We start from the raw sequence: 18,713 nt of genomic DNA, 5'->3' as shown, positions 1-18,713 counted from the left end.
GACTGAGCAACAGGTAGATCCAACGCACACTTCGGAAGAGTAGACACAGGTCCATGTGCTGCTGAATGAACCTCCCAGATGGTCTTAGGGCATTGCAGATGCTTTCAGTCATCCAGCTCAGAAATGATGCAGCCAAGGTGCCACCTTCCCAGATCTAAAGACAATTTATTTATATTTTTCTATTATTTTTATTTTCTTTTTCTTTTTTTTTTTTTTTCAAATGAAACTATTTTATTCCTTCCTGTATGAGTCTATTTTCCTCATGGGAAACAGAAGGTAGCTAGAGTAACTAAGAGGTAAAGAGGAAAACAGCCTGTGCCTATAAATTAGTTTCCATTTGTTCCTTTGTTCCCCAAAGGCCATGGTCTGACTGTGGGTTAGGAAGAAATACAGCAATTTGGGATTACACATGGATAAAACAGAGTTATCCTCATGAGCTGATGATATGTCATCATATATTACAATCCTGTGGATGTGAATTTGGATTGGGATTCTGGAGGCAAAGTTCAGAGTATATGGCAAATAATTTACAGTGTAAAACGATCGCCTTTATTGAAGAATGTCACCACGTAGACAGGGGAATTAGGGCAAATAAACCTTGGTGATTTATAGGTTACCACAGCAGGAAGCTTGGAAGGAGAAGTGAGTGTACTGGGTTTTATCTGCTTCCCAGATACTGGGATATTTCACTGCACAGTATGATTTACAGGATTATTTTTAATGTGCTGGTACTGCTTTCCTTCCAAGTGACCCCACCCTGGTGTAATTAACTGGATGGTTAGCAACGTTGTCTGTACACAAGGATGTCTTGGCTGTGTTGAGCTGCAGGGACATGCTTTGTGGCGGCTGGCTGTAATGCATCCGCTGGCAAGGGCTGCTGCCATCGCGGGAGAGCAGCACACCTTCAATGAACTATCTCATGGAGAACCACCGGCACTGCAGGCACAAAAAGCACAGCTGGGATTGCCTCCCTGCTGCCTTTGCCATGCCTGGGCGTACTTCACCACAACACAAACTTGTTGCTTTAGGTAAGATCTCTTCATCCTGTGTTGCAACTCTGTGCTCTTTTAAGAGAGAAGAAACTGCCTGGGCTGCTGGAAAGCAGGGGTTGATCAGTGCTATACTTAAAGCACTGGGGATAGTGGTGGAAGCAGTTCTCTTGTGCAGAGGTGGAGGAGAATACAAGGCAAAGCAAAGGCTGCTTGCTGTACCACAGGGAAACTTTTTGCTTTCCTGCAGAAACAAACTGTCCTTGGGCTCCATGGACTTACGAAACCAAAATAAGCCACAGACATGATGCTCCATAAATTACTTTTAAAAATCTTTTTAATGAAGAAATAATTCCATTCCAAAATATAGACACACAATTAAATAGTTTAATCACTTCAAAATATAACATGTCCCCAGTAGGTTCCAACACACACACACAAAACAATACTTAACAGCAATACAAAAAACCCATACAATAGCAGTTCTGTTACAATACCAATGAATATTGTGACATCTTTAGTGTCTCTGTATCTGTCTCAAGTGGTGTCAAGTACAGTAGTTTTAAAAATGTCTTATAGTTAGTAGCCTCAAGATGTAACTCTTCATACATTTTTTTTTTTGGTTCAAAGGTAAAAATGCCCTTTGCCTTCAGGACACAGTGGAGTGCTTGTTGTTCACAGCTCCCTCTGCTGAATTGAACCAACGTGATTACAGCAACCTGAGGTTGCAATATTTACAAAGTCTATCTACAGTAATTGCCAAGAACCAATAAAGATGGGAGAAGATGACTGAAAGTAAAGGCAGACACACGTGATAAATTATGATGCAACAATTTGGCTCATGCATATAAGAAAATACATATTATATCACAACAAAGGCCACACACCTTTTTATGCAGTTTAGTTAACATTACTACTTACAGACAACCCATTCTCCACCTTTGCTTTGGACATTCGAGGACCATATACATCTTCACATCCCTGTCTCCTGAATCCAAACCACTGGTTTCCCTCCAGTGACAGTAAAACCACCCAGAGACTTGACTGCTGTGGTGGGCCATTGGTAGTTAAGAAAAGGCCCGTGCCAAGGACCTCTTCTGCAACTCTGTTTGTATTAATGACCGCAAACCACAATCAAAATAATATTCAACAAGCAGACAAAGACCAGCTGGGCGAAAATGTAGCCAGCTTGACAGTTGGAAAATGCTTAAAATAGATATTTGGAGAGCTGAATAAGAGGTGCTTCATCTCAGAGCTCCAGGGCACGAGGGACCTAGAGCCCTGCTGGGGACCACCTTGCTGAGAGAAAGGCGCTTGATGCATCAACTTTCTTCCTTACCCCTAGTCTGGAAGTACTTGCAATGGATTTATTCTATTACATCTATTTTAAGCATAGTGATAATGGTCACATAGACATGATGGTGATGGGAGGGAGCTATTACTCTGGGTACAGTTAAACATGACATGGGTTGAATTAGTCAGCCATTGCACATAGCTGCGTTCTAGCTTGTTTTATCACTGTTCAGGAAATGCTTGACTGGAATCCTGAGCTGACAGCAACATCTACAGCTTCATTGGATTAGCTTTAAATGTGGAGTGCTAGGCACTAGTGGAGGCTCACCCATTCCTGAGAGGAGGTTAGAGGAGGGGGCATCAGAGGATATGGTGCCTGCCTTGCCAGGTCGGCACATATCCCAGGAGCAAAGACCAGTGACTGCAGAAATGAAAAGCTTGCATGAAGATATCTGGATGCCTTAGTATCCATTTGGATGTCTGAGACCAAGCCCAGATATGCAAGGAGATGTGAACAAGAGTTCTGCCTAAGCAATAATACTATATGAAAGTGAAAAATGGCAGCAGCTCTTTCATACAGATACTCATCCCTTAACACATAGTGCCCAGGGAAACAGCCACGAGCCTAGAGAGTGCATGCAAGCAACAAGTGAACTTACTGGGCGGAGCTACACAGCAGTCTCACATAAATACGGCAGCACACATCCACATAACCATGGAAGAGAGGACAGACAAACCGTGCTAACCTGCTTCAGATCGATATCTGATCACTTGCTGTAGGCAAACTGTGCTGGTGTGAAATATCTGTATGAAATGTTACTGTTTTCAGGGCTGAGAGGCAATGTCACTTCGGGTCAGCCAGATACTGGAAGCAGCGATGTTGTATTAGTGTAGTAAAATGATGTTAGCACAGAGGCCGTCCCAAGCTAACACACTGAGCTTCTCTGCTGGGCTATGCGACCAGCACGTAGCATTGCACTGATGTTCCTGCCCTGCTTCTGGTCTAGCTGGTCCTGGACTGGCTCCAAGTTCTCCATGTGGGCTACTATTGGCTATGTATTACGCCATACAGGCATAATCTTTATTTCCAAGCAATACACTGCATGGGGGATATTCCAGCTATTTTGTGTCTGTCCCTGCTCAGAACTACCGATAGGCTTGTAGTAACAGCTGAGCAAACACGTTTTAGCTAGCAGTCTCACTTCCTAATCCAAAATGGCCAGATAGGTCCCCTTTCTCCTGAAATGCCTTTATCCTTGAGAGCTATGAAAATGGACAAAACTCTAATCCTGTAACCGTATGCCTGTCCTTTCAAAAAAATCCACCGCTTTTCTTGTGCTTTTCACTGATAGCTAATTCTCCATCCAGCTCTGAAAGAGTCTCACTACACATTTCCAAGAGTGCATGCAGAACATCTGGTGGCTGGCTAAGGCAATACACATTCGGAAATAAAAAGAAAACAGTTGCAAGCGCACTTTAAGCCTGTACATTTAAAGCTGAAGGCCTCAAAAATAACGTTAATGGAGTGGGTGAGTTGGAGGGGCAGAGAAATGGAAAGAGACGATTTGTTGAACACATGCTTACTAAAGCTAAAACATCAATGAAACGATACCATGGAAGATTATACATAACATCAGTCAGTTCAGGGATCTTATGGCACCTGTGGTTTATAAACAGCTTTAGCAACGAGTATTTCAAAACATAGTTCACAGTTTTAAGAAGATCTGTGCTGATTTAAAAACTAGATTCTATATCATTTGAATGTCACCTTTTGTATATGATAGCTATTTGGAAAAAAAATATTTACACTAACTTCTATGGCTGATTTGTTAGATTATTTTGAAAGAAACATTCCTAAGTTACACATTAGCCCTAGATTAGAGATTTTTCAGTTATTATTAATAATTATATTATTATTTTAGTACATTTTGTATAAGTCAATTTAAAGACTTGCAAACAAATTGCAAATGTAGTCTGGTACTTCAATTTTTGGGCTACTAGATATATACACTCAGGAGTATAATCATTCAGTGTTAAATGCATAATTGCAGCTTTTTATTTCTTCCGTGGAAAAAATGTACAGTGTATAGTAAACTGATCTACTAAAATCTCAAAGTATTCAGAAAGCAAATTTCTATCTATAAACAGTATTGTCATTGTAAACTGAACAGGTTCAATATCATGTGCAAAGGGTTTATGTGAGTTATTAATACTGCCATCCTTTGTAACAGCAGTACATACTTCAGTCTGTATTCTTCACTGGTAATGAGCCATGTTACAGAAGATGTAGCTAATATAAGTTAGCTTTAAACAAAAGTCTTTTTGTCAAAACACACATCTACAAACTACAACTCTTAGAACAAAAGTACTGTGCTACAGTCCTCAGAACTTAGTTATGTGAATTTTTTGTCAAGAGACGCTGCACCTCTTGGTTCCACTCTTCTGTGAAGTTTGCAGCTAAGCTTTCCTCATCGTCTGTCCGAAAGCAGCTCTCCTCATCATCAGTTCTTACGTAGCTCTCGTTGTCTGTCTGACTGCAGCTTGCCTGTTGAGAAATGTTTAGGGAAACTTTTATTTATAAAGTGCCAGTTTAAGATGCTGCGTGTGTGTGCACATACCCGCACAGGCACACCCACAAGCATAGCAAGAGCATGCTGCTTTGCAGAGAGAAAAAAGGAGGACCTGGCCAATTCCTGTGGCTATACCTGAAAAAAATCCCCAAAAAAGTGAAAAATCCCATTCTACATAGATGAGCAACAGGTATCTGAGATATAAACAAAAACTTACAGGGCACTTGGTAAGGAGAAAACTTCTTACCATGGTGTTCTTACCAGACTGTTCTCTGCTCTTCATGTAAGCCACTGGAGTAACTGGGTCTGCATTAACACAGATTTGCAGATTTTTCCATTTTCCTTCCATTTTATGCGTACAGGTTGCTGTCTAAATAGATTATTGATAGCCAAACCATGGTTTATTGCCCTTGTGCACAGGGTGTTCAGCTCCCTGAACCGAGTCACTCTCTCTGAACCATGTCACTCGCCACCTCCTGTCATGAGTTTCCCCTCACGTGAAAATGTCTTATCCTTCATTTACAGGCTTGGATATGTTTTGTTATGTCTATGAAGAAATGCAGTTACTTAGAAGGATGACTCAGGATGCTATAGCTCATAAACAGCCTAGTCTGCTGGTGCACTTTTTTTTTTCTTTTTGTGTGTGTGGCTTGAAGAATGAATAAATATCTTAATACTGGAGGCATCAAAGTTTTAGCTGGTAATGGAAAATGGTTAATAGATGACCACTGCTCTCTCTCAGAACTTCGTCAGGACCTGTGAACTTTTTCTTTTGGTGTATTTTTCCTAAAGGCACTGTTTTTTTATACTGTTTGCACCCTTTTAAAGATGAGGAGCCCATCCTTTTTCTTTTCAACTACCTCAGACAGAGATCTGATAGTACCAGCATAAAACACCAAACCCTATCAACATGAATTCTTTCCTACTCATTTCATTTCTCATCTACAAGATGAGAGAGGAAATGCAAATGGCTTTAGCAAAAAAGAATTAAATGAAATCCGATGAATCAAGAAAGGTCAGGTAGATTATCTTGCTTCTTCTCCTTTCTGACACCATTTGATTGTATTAATTATTCAAGCACAAATGCTTCCATCTGGTTCCTTAATACCTAAGCATGTCAAATGGTATGATGATCTTAATTTAGTATCTCCTTGTGTCAGGCAGTTACAAAAGACCTAACATTAACATTTTGTTGATGAATGAAAAGGAAACCTGCATTACAAGTATAATGAGAGGTTTGGAAAAAATTCCTGAAGTGAATTTTAAGGAAGTATTTTTTAAAAAATCAGGCATGCATTTACACCACTTAAGTGTGCAAACTAATTTGGTAATCTTATAAAGGAACATTTTGCTCTTCACAGTTCAGCCAAAAAAAGAAAATTAAAGGCATGGCAGAGGTCAGTTCTCAGGTGTGTGAGACTAATTTTTACGGAATCACTTTAAGGGTAAATATAGGTACACCTCATTTTTCTTGATGACATCATTATAAACCACAAGAGCAAAGCCAGAGTGGCTTGTGAAATGCTGGATGCATTAAGATGCACCGACAGTACTGGTAAGTATTTGGTTTTGTTTCTAATTTTCTGGATAAATTACTTATCTTGGTTGAGTGGGGAGATAGCTATTCTAAATTCTCTCAAGGCTTCTCTCAGTTTCACATCCAGCATTGGGATAGAGGTTTCCATACAAGAAGTAAGGAGCACTAACAAACCTCAGGACTCTAAATTCATTGAGGCATTTTGGAAATGCCAGAATTAATTCCAAGTTAAGACTCATATGACATGTCATATTATGAAACGGCTTCTCAGCCTTTGTTATAACTTAATCCACAAATTCTTTTCTGTTATTCATCATTCAGTGATTTTCAAAAAGTACCCTTATCACTTGTGTGATTTTAAAATTAAATTAAAAAAAAAAAAAGGAAGCTGCTTCTTCACAGGTAACTTGGTCACAGTTCTCTTACAGCTTTTTTACACCTACGTGCTAAGAAGAGAAGGGCTTAAGGAGAAAAATAAAGAGGAAAAACAAAAAATAGCTTACAAAGTAGCATACATTTTTAAAAATTGCTGTGCTGCCAGCCTTCTGTATACTCAGTTGGAATGGTCCACATAATGCTGTTTTTTATGTTCAGAATGAAAAAAAAATGAATTAGATGAGACCAACTAAAATGTTGCTGTGGCAGCACTAAGAAAGCATTGCTTTAGAAAACCTGGGGAATTGTAAGGCTTGTGGGAGCATGTCCACTGCTCAAGTTGACAACTCTTAATTGAAAGTGACAACTTCTTAACTGCTTTCAGAGGTGGAGGCTTTCTGTTCCCATTGGCCATCCTTGGCAAGAAATGCAACTGCTATCAGGGGGATAAAGACAAAATAATGTTGAAGTTGTGTGTTCACGTGTTCAGATAATTTTGAGATCTGCCTAGTGCCTGCTGAAAACAACCTCAAATTCACTCTGTTACTTTATTAAGAATAAACCAAGTGGTATTAAAGTACATTTAACATATAAACTCAAAACATGATTAAATTATATTACATGTATTACTCGAACCACTTGATCTCTTGGGAACTTGTTATACCAGATGTTATTTCAAAATGAATTCCAGAGAATTGAACATAGCACTTTTAAAAAAACAAATGCAAATAGAATACAAAAATCAAATGACATCAACATCGGTTATCCATGATTGATAAATGAGGAAGTGAACACAACTCTGTGGCTGGCCATCAGTACATATCACTCATATGAAGCTATAATAAATTGATGTGATTCAAAAACATCCAGCTGAGATACTGAGATACAAAAACATCCAGTTGAGATAGTAACTCGGTATCAGATCTCTGCTAATTTGAGCCAGGATACATATTTTCAAGAAAGCAGTATATACAGAGGCATGTATTTTCCTACATTTATGTGTTAGTATTGCTTTTTCACAAAAACTGAAACCTTAAAAAGGTTTGCCTGGGCTTTCAATGAATAGTATTTTCTTTATTTATTGTATTTTATTTTTTGCTTAATACTGCAAATGATTTGCCTGAATGTTGCTATCCTTTAAAGTCAGTTGTTCATAGTTGCAATTAAAACCAGCTAGACATAGTAGTTCCCCTATATACACAGTCACATATATTATTGTTGAAAGATCTATTTTCCTTTTCGTGTGACCTGATCTGTAACTGTCAACTGCAACAAAATGAAAGACGAAAATTTGCTTTTCTGGCTGTCTATGTTTAGGAAACTCTACACAGCTCATATTTTTAACAGAGCTACTGAGAAAATGACTGTAACCTGAGGGGCAACGTTAGGAGAATTTTTACGAGCAGTTATTTGGTGTTTATAGTACTCTGGATATTGCTATTTGCTTTTCACATCCACTTATTCTTCTTTAGCAGACAATGAGACAGATGCTTCAGAAATACCTAAACAGATTTTAACACTCAAGACAGGCAGCTCCTTTCCCAAGGCCCACCCTTTAACATCCTACTATCTTCAGAACTTGTAAAAATTTTGAATTAGGGTTAAGTTTTGCTATCAAAACTGCCATATAAATAAGGAGGGTTTCAGCCTTTCCCGAAATGCTGGCACCCCTAGCATAAAGCACAGCATACAAAATCTAGCAACACAAACCCCTCTACAGTTGGCACAGCTTGACCCACTGGTTTTGCTTGTCTGAGCATGACCCTGCTCCCAGCTCTGAGTGCCCATTGATAGTGGGCCTTCAGTTGCCTTTGCTTCTGGCTTTGAGGAATAGACTCAGTTTGCAGACTGGAGTCAGAGCCCTCCTTTGATTTCTCCCCCCCCCTCCTTTCTGGCCCTGTTAGCCCAGGGTTCGGTGTCACGGTAGGATGGATGGCATCCTCTCACTGCCGGCTCCACAGCAGGGCACCTCGCCCTCCTCAGAAGTCAGAAATGCAAAGCCCACAGCAAGAAGGAAGCCTGTGGTTTCCCACTCCCTTGGCGAATGTTTGGAATAACAGGCTACTTTGTAAAAATAGCTTTTGCCTGCATTTCTGAATAAAAATACAATTGTTGAACTTGGCATTAAACTCAGTGCTGCAACTGTGCGGTTGGCACATGTAAAGAACATGACCTGAATATGGATCAGCAGGGAAGTTACAGACTTTCTTGCTTTATCTCTGAATTGCCAGACCCCAGATAGTAAGTAGTTGGGTACCTTGCACTTTGGATTGGGGCATTTTAAACTTCCACAACACATTGGAGGCTAGCTGTACAATTAGGCAGCTGGCGGATTGCTTTCTTTGAAGTTTTGGTCGCACCAGAAATGATTTATTTCAGTTATCCTAGGAACTCCCAACCATTGCACAGAACTGAACTCAGGTCTCCTGAAGTGTAATCTGTTTTCTTGTCTACTGAATATACTTCCTCTCTACTGGCTAATATACTTGTTATCAGCCCCAGGGGCAAAAGTCCCACGTTCTCACCCTTATGGCCAACAAACAGAGAAGATGGAAAGGGTGGTGGCTTAACAGGAATCCTCAGGACCAGGGCCAAATTTGAAACGGATTATTACCAATTATTTAGAGACATTCATAGACACACTAATACAAGTTAAAAGAAGAAAGAAACAGCATCATCACATACACTCAGGCAGTACAAGGTGCATTACAAGTGAAATACACATTTTGAGGATTCACTCCAAATACTCTTCTAAATTATAGTGATACTTACTTGAGAGGAGAGAGAGAAGGATATTGCACTCAACTTTGCAAACTGACCTGTAGATAAACAGAGGATAGAAAACAAGAACATGACAAATTAAGCCAGTGAGCAGCCAGGCAGTGTATTATTCTGAAGAAAGCCATGCACAAGCCTAGAAATAAAGACAGCAATTAAAAACCCAGAAAACAAACCCAATGAAAAGTGTCTTACACAACACATCCAGCAAAAGACTGTAACAAGAACACAACCGATAGCAGATGTGGGAGGATAAGCACTGTTAGCATTTACACTTGTGCACTAAATGTGGTTGTTTCTTTTTTTTTCTGGTAAAAATACTTGTTATTTACAACATGCTTCAAAAAAAGAGAGAGAAAGAAGTCTCCTTTGAGGTTTCCTGCCCCAGATTCCCTTGTGCATCCTGAGTGTTTTGCTCATACTTTACTAATTTAGAGTTCTGCTTGAAAGTCTTGCTTGGAGACAAGGTGACACGAAATAACAAGAGTGGGTTTTGACCAACCATCTTCCATGCTACACTACATCTACACATTTTTAAAAATGTGCTGCTTTTACACAAAGTGAGATATTAAATAACATAAAAATGGTTACCATATTGTTACTCAGGGTACCATTCTGTAACCCCAGTAGGAGTTCTTCCTCCCAGATTATTTCAGCTGACAATTGCATTACAACAGCTACAGCCACCAGTTTTTTTTTGCTATCCAGATGAATGCATTGTACATATGAGTACAAATAGAAAAACAGCCTGTAATAAATACCAATGGTTGGATGCAAAATGAGAATATTTCACCTGGCTACTGTTCAATAGGGTACCCTAAATAGTAATTTCCCAGTTTTCTATCATTTTTGCAAGTGGAAAGCAAGCCATGGCTTTATCTTTAGAAACTATCAGTGACATTAGTGGAAAAAGGCACGGAATAACAAAAAACACAAAATAACTGCAAAGTGCAGAGAACGAGCCAAAGCTGAAGCATGTGTGTCTCAAGAGCAATAAATGATCCTATCCAATCAAATCCTAATCATCCAAGTGGTGCCTTCTAGCTCAGTACCTATTTTTGCTTGCTTTAAACCTGTTCCCTAATCAAAAGGGTATCAGCCATACTAGGAAGGACTTCTCATACATGTTGCATTCTTTGGGTGTGAGGTTATCGACAAAAAGTAGCTTCTACTTTTAGGTCACTGCTATCGAATTATTGCCTGATAGGAGCTGACAGTCTGATGGACAGTGAAGTACATCATGAAATTTCTTTTGGAAAAATTCTACTAAATGGAAATTGTATAGAATGAGGACTTTTGACTGCCTCAGTGAACACATTTTTGTTCACCTGAGTGTAGTCTTGGCTGACCTAAATTTAACGGGAGTTTTATTCTGACACCAACAAGAAATATTTCCTCCCCTTCTTCTGTGAATGCTGTTGGAAGACAGTAGAAAAGCTCTATTTTTGACTGAAGCAAGAGTAACACTTCTGTTTAGCAACATTTGCAATTTTGACTACGCAAGAAATACCCTTATTTTTGCAGTGCACACGTGTACTCAGTTTTGTGTGCGTACAGAATCGTGTTGTGACTTGTGAAACTCATGTAACACCGTTGATGTATATTGCACTTCCATCCCGTAATCAAAGTACAATCAAATTGGTCTATCATTCCTCCCAGAAAAAATGAAATTTTTACCAGCAATAATAACATTTATTATTTGATGCATGATAGCTGTCACTGTTGAGGTACTCCTTCGTAGCAAATGACAGTTATTTTCTATTACATCAGCAGTGGCAGCTTATCTTATTCATAAGTTTAAAGGCTGTCATTTTTGTCATTTCCTAGCTTGGATTTTCAAAAAGTGACAAAAACAACATGTCATCCACTGTTGCCTTAGTATATATTACACAACAGTGCTGCTGCTGCTGTCATCATGTCCAGTTCATACAACGAAATGAGTTCTGGCAAGCTGCCCGTGAGCCTGTAGCAGACTTAGGTAAACAAAACCAAAGAAAAGATTCTAATCAGCCTCAAAACTACCTGCAATTTTGATGAGTTTCAATGAACTTTTCCAAGACTAATTCATCCTAGTAGCTTTACAGAAGAGATAGTCACAAGAGCTGCCATTTTTTATTAGATCAAATGCCTGTCAGTCCCAGAATCTTGTCTCCAAAGTGACCAGCAATGGACACTACAGAAAAACTACCATCAAAATTTCTGCTCAGAAGGTGCTTTCAATCTGACTTCGGTACACCTGATCTCTCAGTGTCTGCTAAATCCTTTTTTTTAGCTCATTTATACTTTTGGTCTCTGTTACACTCTGTGTTGGCGAGATTCAAATTTTAATTGCTCACCACATGGGAAAATACTTATTTTTGCTTGCTTTAAGCCTGTTCCCTAGTAACTGAATTGGGTATGCCCTACTACTGACACTGCTACCAACGTTATAAGAAGATACGAATTTTATATTAGGATGTTCCCAGTCAGAATGACTTAAAAACTGGTGATAGTTCATTACACCAGGCAGAAGCAGAGACTGCTGCGCAGACAGGAGAGGATATCTACAGAATTCCAACCCCCTCTGGCAAATTAGCTTTTCTTGGACTCTCAGACAAATGCCCTTTGAAAACTTCCTCAGGGGGTGCTTAATGACAAATCCCCAGGCTCCACTATACTAGATGCTTGTTGAATACTCGCTCCTCTAGGATATAATTCTTTCCAGACCCTCTCCTCCCCTTACAGATTCTGACAATGACAATGACACACAGACTGCATTTGAGCTTCAGTTCACAGTGATGAACCATTAGGAATGTTTTCCATTACTGGAGGAAAACAAAATCTAAATATAGCAAGAGCTCAGCTTAACATCATGAACCAGCCTATGTGGTATGGAGCACTGAGGTCTAAGTGACTTGGTGGGAACTGGCAGAGAACAAGCTCAGGGGCAATTCTGGCCCAGCTGATGGCCCTGGTAATGTTAAGGACTACTGTCATGTGCCTCAGGTAGTGTGGTCTTCCTGGACATGCACAAAAGCCAGATGCATGCATGGCTGTGGAAGAGAACAGAAACAGTTTTTGGAATGTGTCTGCTTTAGTAACCGAGAAGAGATCACACCCCAAGTCCCGGGAGGGAAAAGAAGGGCTCTGGGCAGCTCCAGCACCTAAGTGTCACACATTTATGGATATGTATGGGCAGCTCCTTTTCCCACCTGGTATGCCTCATCCTGCAGCTTCTGCTTCAGGTACTCCTCCATCTTCAGTTCATTCTCCAGCTGGCGGACAGAATCATTCTCATAATTTTCATCATCTGCTCTGACAAAGGGGTCTCCATCTTCTGTAACCCTAAAGACAATTATTCATAAATAGCCTCCTGAGATGAATGACATTCAGAATGAAAAAAAACTTTCTTTTATTGCAAGGTCTGAGGAGAGCAAGATACTTTTACTCCAGCCACATACACCACCATTTAATAATTTCCCCTCTCCACTGGTCTAGTACTGATGAAGTAGACCAAAGGGTATATCCTGCTGAAAGCATTTTTGGTGTACAACATTATGGAAATGAGTAACAAAAGTCCTCAATAACTGCTTTGAGGGTAAAACACAGAGTAAGAGGTTGAACCGAAAATAACTGGAAAGATGTCTATTGTCTTTGATAAGATTCAGATTCTAAAAATAAACTGGTTCGTTGATCAGTTGAGTTGGTCAACAAAAAGAACTCCGTCTTTTCCAAAAACAACTGCCCCTTTTTCAGTGTGCTCCAATAGGCCCCTCATTCTGGATAAGCAGGGATTGGGACTGCAGAATACATTAAGGAGCACAGCTGTCCCATAGTCTGCACACAGCCCGAGAGTCCCAGCTCGGATGTGAGACAGCTCACTCCTGAAGGCTTCCTAAGTTCTGTCCTTCTGAGTTCACAGAGCTCACCGCTATCTCGCGTTCGTAAGGCTGTCCTCACTTGAATTTAGGCTTTTAGTTTGGCATTCAAATAGTGGAGAAGGAGAGAAATTGCCTTCAAAAGAAAACCGAGTGAGATTACAAAGGCGAGCCGAGCAGTTACCCACATGTCACTGCGCATGGATCCCGTGGCAGCAGCACTGTGGATGTAGCCTGGCTTGCGGGCGTGGATCTGCGCGAGGAAAGCCTTCTCGGATGTTGGGGACGGAACGAGGTCGTCAAAATGGGTCCGTCCAAATTCGGAATCCACGTTGCTCTCTGTCTCACTGCCCACCTCTGTGAAGCAAAAGGTGACAGGTGTTTTCATTGAACTTTCACAAGAATAAATATACTTGTTATTTCTTTAAGTCTTTCTCTGTCTTTCCTGCTTACAGTGACCACCTCCTCATAGTGAATGCAGTACAGTATTGTAAAATGCCATTCTACATATATCTGCAGACCTAATGGTCTTCTTCTCGGGGAGGGACAGAATACTGAAGCTTTTGCTTATTTGGCTTATTAGGTAGTATATTTTTATGAGTATACTATACACTGTATTTTACAACAGATCTTATATATTCTATATTGAACACAATTTCGAAAGACGGGAATCCCTCCTCCATGCCATTTCAACCATCTCTTTAAATGGAAACTTCTTTTTATGGAACAGGAACGTGCCATGCGATTAGGGTGCTTTGACAGCCACTGACCAAGTTCTCTCTCTACAATTCCCTGAAAAAGCCATTTCCATAAGAAAACAGGAGCAAAGTTCTCAAGGAGTTTTCATTGTATCCAACTGCATGCTTACATCCATGGTTTTAAAATCTCCTCTATTCTGAAGCCGTTATTTGGGAATTTTGTTTCTACAAGCATAAAGAGCTTTGAAACGACATTACATTGCTTTCCTTGTTGGTCTATATACTCCTAACTCCCATTTTTCTAAAAATCTATGAAATGTCAATGTGTTGACCATCCACTCCCTTCAGCCTCACTCACCAGAATTTAGTTCTTTTACCAAAGAAGACATGGTGTTGGTGATTGAATCTGCTGCCACCAGCAAATCGTTTCTCAAGTTCCGTCTTGCACCTGAAGCAAGAGACAGACAAAACAGTGTTAGCATTCTTCACAAGACATATGTTTTCCTGTTCAAAGCAGTTTTACCCCTGCTGAAAGCTGCCATTGTGATGATTCAGGGTATCAAAGTCCTTATGAGGGACACGTGCAGAAGAGTTCTCTGCAGAATGTCCTCATTTACTTATGCTCTATGCAAGAGCAGAAGCCTGCCCTCATGCTTCATTTAATCACAATGCCAGATATGTGCAGATTATTCATTGCCATCAAGCTTGCATTTGTGTAGTGACACCAGCAGACCAGGCCTGGAAGATTAAATCCAGCATGAACTCATTTAAAATGTCTGTGGGGGAGGAGGGAAGAAATGAAGTGTTTTCTCTAAATTCTCACTGTTCTGTTTAATGACACCATTATTGCTACATATTTGCCAGCTAATTATGGCAAATGTTGAAGAAACATACTTGACCTCATCAAGACTGATAAGGATTTTTCTTCTCTACTCCCTCTCAGCCTCTCCTATAGCTGAAGGATTTTCTTGTATATTCCATAATTTACCTTTTTTTTTTTTTTTAATAAAGGAATCACTATTGCCTTTCTTAACAGCCCCAGGCTGCTGTGAAACTCTTTCTAATAATGGATCTAAAAGTGCTTCCCTGCTGAACCTGGCAATATTCCCTTAACCATCAATCATGAAAGATTCTTGTGAGCTGCATGAAATACTCCTTCCCTAGGAGGCTGTGGGTAATGCATGCTTCACTCCCTCAGATCCCAAACATAGCTCCTATTGTGGCTGAATAATCAATATGTCCCACAGAATCTCTAATCTTCCAGACTGGATTATTCACAGGAACTGGCAGGATTCAAATGCTGTAGATTCTTTAAAACAGGCTGAATGTAAAACAATGCATTAAAAAAATTTCCCAAACACTATAGTGTGTTTTTTTTTTTTTTTTAATATACCACTGTTAGCAAATGATTCCTGGAATGCAAATCAAAGTAGTTAATCTCTCTCTTACACACACACAGACACTCAGACAGCCACTCCCTCTATAAAGTCTTCTCAGATTTGTATCTCTGAACTCTTGCAAACTCTGTGGAGAAAAAAAACTCACAAGAAACAGTGCTTTAACCATGGCTTGTCTGCCTTATGTATACAGAGACAGGTCTCCGCTGGTGCAGTGCAGAACGGAGCATCATATGTCAAAATGTGACAGAATGGCTGGTTTCAAGTTCTTTGGTTTTGACCTCCCCATCTAGGGAATATGGTAAATAATGACATAAAGCTAGATATTCATCAAAAGCTGCAGTTTTGAAATGTGTTCACTTACCTTTTTATATTGCTTTTCCTCTTGAACAAAACACATTTATATACTTTAAAAGCATTTGCCTGAGGCAGCCTTAGTATTATTTATGGAAATTTTATTGTAGCCACTATCTTATTTTTCTTAGTCTTAGCTCTGGAAGAAACTGTTCTACAATATCACAGAGGTTAGTGGTCCACATTTTTGCCTCTCTCAATTTTTTCACAGCAGAAAGAAGAAAATTATGTCTCGACTGTTTCTTTTCCCACAGAAAATGAGGTGTCCAGCGGTCTGGTACGTTGGGATTAGGAATTACACCTTAGTAAAACATGTTCAATACATGAATTGACCAGCACTTTAGTAAAAAGTTCTTGATTGCATTATAGATTCGACCTTGTTATAAGATGGAGACACACAGTGCCCAGGGAAGTCTAGGGGTAGGCTGCACGAGAGGGCTGAACTGGGCTCTTAGGAACAAATACACATCCACTCTAGCAAGGGTACTTCAGAGCTCCACTTACATTTCATTTTGTACTAGTGAAACCGGACAAAAAAAAATCCAAGTAAAAGATCTGCAGTGATGTATGTATTTTAGAAGAAATCAGATTAGAAAAAGAAGGAATATTTCATTCGGGTCACATGGGCTATCTGCTTTCTTTAGCATTCAACATCATAATTTAACCTGTGGCCTTAGAAATTCAAAACTGTTCAAAATTTATTGCTACTTGACAAAACAGTGGAAAGAGGAATAAGAAACATGGTGCAGCCTACATCAGTTTTCTAAAAAACAAAGGGCTCATTGAGACTTCCAGAACTCAATTCTTGCCTAGCCTCGCCAGACGGTTCTTAGAGGCCCAAAGCAAAACAACAAGGGACAACAGCCACTAGTTGCGTCAAGAGACATTCAGATGTAAGAACAAAAAAATTACGTAATGGCCATGGTCAAACACTGGAGCAGAGTCTGTGAAAGACGCACACTGGGAGCCATCCACAACTCAACTGGCTGAAGTCCTGAATGACTGCATCCCACTCTGAAGGCTGGCTTCCTTGGGGCAGGAGGACATGGTGGCTGACAGAGCTCTTCCTACCTAAACTAAGTCTATGGTTGTATCATCTAGTCTTTCGCAAAGTCTTCATTAAACAAATGCACCGACAATGCTTTGCTGAGGTCAATAACAACTCTTCTTATTCTGGTTAATAGGGTACTGATAATGGGCTGACCATTTTCATTAAAATTCCCTCTTACTGCAAAATCCATTAGTTGGCATCACTGTCCGGGTTGTGCTTACCTGCCTGCCCTGACAGCAGTGTCTCACAGCTGACAAAGATGATGTTCCATAATGAGACACAGCTGCTGTGGAGTTTTTTGTTTTGTTTCATTGCGTGCAACTCAGAAACTCAAGTTCATTTAGTCATTAACCACATGAAATAACAATTCTTAAAATAGTTTCCGAGTACCTCACACAAGCTAATAATGAGACTTACTTTGTGCAAAGGCTTCCTGCACATCTCCTCCCACCCCGGTCAGAGAGTCCTGAGGTGTGTGGGTTGGGGTGGAGCAGGCGGAGGCAGACCTGATGGGCATCGGGATCGGTCGACTGATGGTGTGGCTGGGTGAGGAACGTGGGGACCCTGCCCCTTGGGTCTACAAAACAATGAAACAGTTAAACAGGTCACTGCAAGAGCCCTCACCCTCAGCTTAAAGGCATCATGCTGTTTGTAGATCAGTTGTGTAATGCTTTGCTAAAAGAAATGTTCTGAAGTCAGTTGTTTGTTAGCAGACAGCAATGCTCCAGTATAGAAAAACAGTAAGTAGGAAAACACAAGTCAAGATCTGACTTCCTTGAAGCATGGGAAAATGTCAGGCAGCTAAATTAGAAAAAAATAATCCGAGTTAATAAACAGCGAAGTATAGGCTTGCTCTCTGCCCTCTTCCCTCTCTCACTCCCCCAGTTCGCATGCATGTTTGGTAAAACATAACTCATTCGGACTGTGAGAAGGGGAAAGATGCTGGCACTGAAACATTTTCCAGGCTGGGCAAAGACCTGGAGCAGGGCTGTTAACCAGAACTCTGCCACGCCAGTTGGTCACATCCGTGCCCTCCGCCTCCTCACAGGGGACGTGCATGGCACATGCAACCTCTCGGTCACATCAAGGCTGACACACTCAATAAACAATACAGCTTCATGCGTTTTATTAGGATCTAGGGAACCGTTTTAAGCCACTACTAAATCATACGCTATTCAACTGTTTGCTCTACGGGATATACTCAGGCACTCCCAAACCACAGCGGGGACACGGCAACTTTAAATCCTGCTAGGGGTTCAGCTGCTGGAAACTGAGATATTTTAACACCAGTCATATAAAACGTCATGCTGTTAGCACCTCACGGTTAGTGTCATTTAGTTGAAATCCAAGCAGACTTCACAAACCAATGGTAAGTTTTACAAATGCAGCTGGGTGAGCGATACCAAGAGACACGGTGCACGTTTCCCTGACTGCTCCAAAGCCCCCGGGAATGCAGGTCCACGTAAGGAAAAATGTCCAAGCCCACGCCAAGCTACAGACAGCTTTTCATGACTGAAAACCCTTCCTCAGTGACTGTCCTCCTTCCTCAGTGGAGGACAAGGATGGAGGTGGCTTGAGTGCCTTTAAACAGCAACTCCAACATGTGCGCCTGTTTGTTCACAGCGAAAAGTAACATAAGGGCTGTGTTTCCCTCAGCCCGTATCTATTTTGAGAATTTAGAAGGATTTCTTAACCCTTCAATGCCATTTCTTTTGACTCCTGCAGTGGCTGCCACTGCAGCCCAGATAAGGTTTGGCAAATGTATACTATACAAGCCAACAGCAGCCCATAATGGAAGGAGCGCAGCATTGCCC

The 18,713-nt window shown here is 40.5% G+C and overlaps 1 protein-coding gene across 17 annotated transcripts in view; it reads right to left on the bottom strand.

The window, feature by feature from the left end:
- Positions 1 to 1,308: 1,308 nt before the first annotated feature.
- DTNA (dystrobrevin alpha) overlaps positions 1,309 to 18,713 on the bottom strand; it is a 227,652-nt gene continuing 210,247 nt past the window's right edge. For 16 of the 17 annotated variants that reach the window (XM_066992934.1, XM_066992930.1, XM_066992929.1 and 13 more), the window contains 5 exons: positions 17,317 to 17,476; positions 14,456 to 14,545; positions 13,588 to 13,756; positions 12,734 to 12,866; positions 1,309 to 4,827 (listed from right to left, as the gene is read on the bottom strand). In XM_066992934.1, the coding sequence (XP_066849035.1) occupies positions 4,672 to 4,827; positions 12,734 to 12,866; positions 13,588 to 13,756; positions 14,456 to 14,545; positions 17,317 to 17,476 (708 nt within the window). In that variant the 3' untranslated portion in view covers positions 1,309 to 4,671. Of the gene's footprint in view, positions 4,828 to 9,536; positions 9,584 to 12,733; positions 12,867 to 13,587; positions 13,757 to 14,455; positions 14,546 to 17,316; positions 17,477 to 18,713 lie in introns of all 17 variants that reach the window. The other variant, XM_066992925.1, reaches the window with a different exon arrangement.

Source organism: Anser cygnoides, chromosome 2 (genome assembly GCF_040182565.1).
Source record: "Anser cygnoides isolate HZ-2024a breed goose chromosome 2, Taihu_goose_T2T_genome, whole genome shotgun sequence".
NCBI classification, from domain to species: domain Eukaryota; kingdom Metazoa; phylum Chordata; class Aves; order Anseriformes; family Anatidae; genus Anser; species Anser cygnoides.
This window is presented reverse-complemented; position numbering and strand designations above follow the sequence as displayed.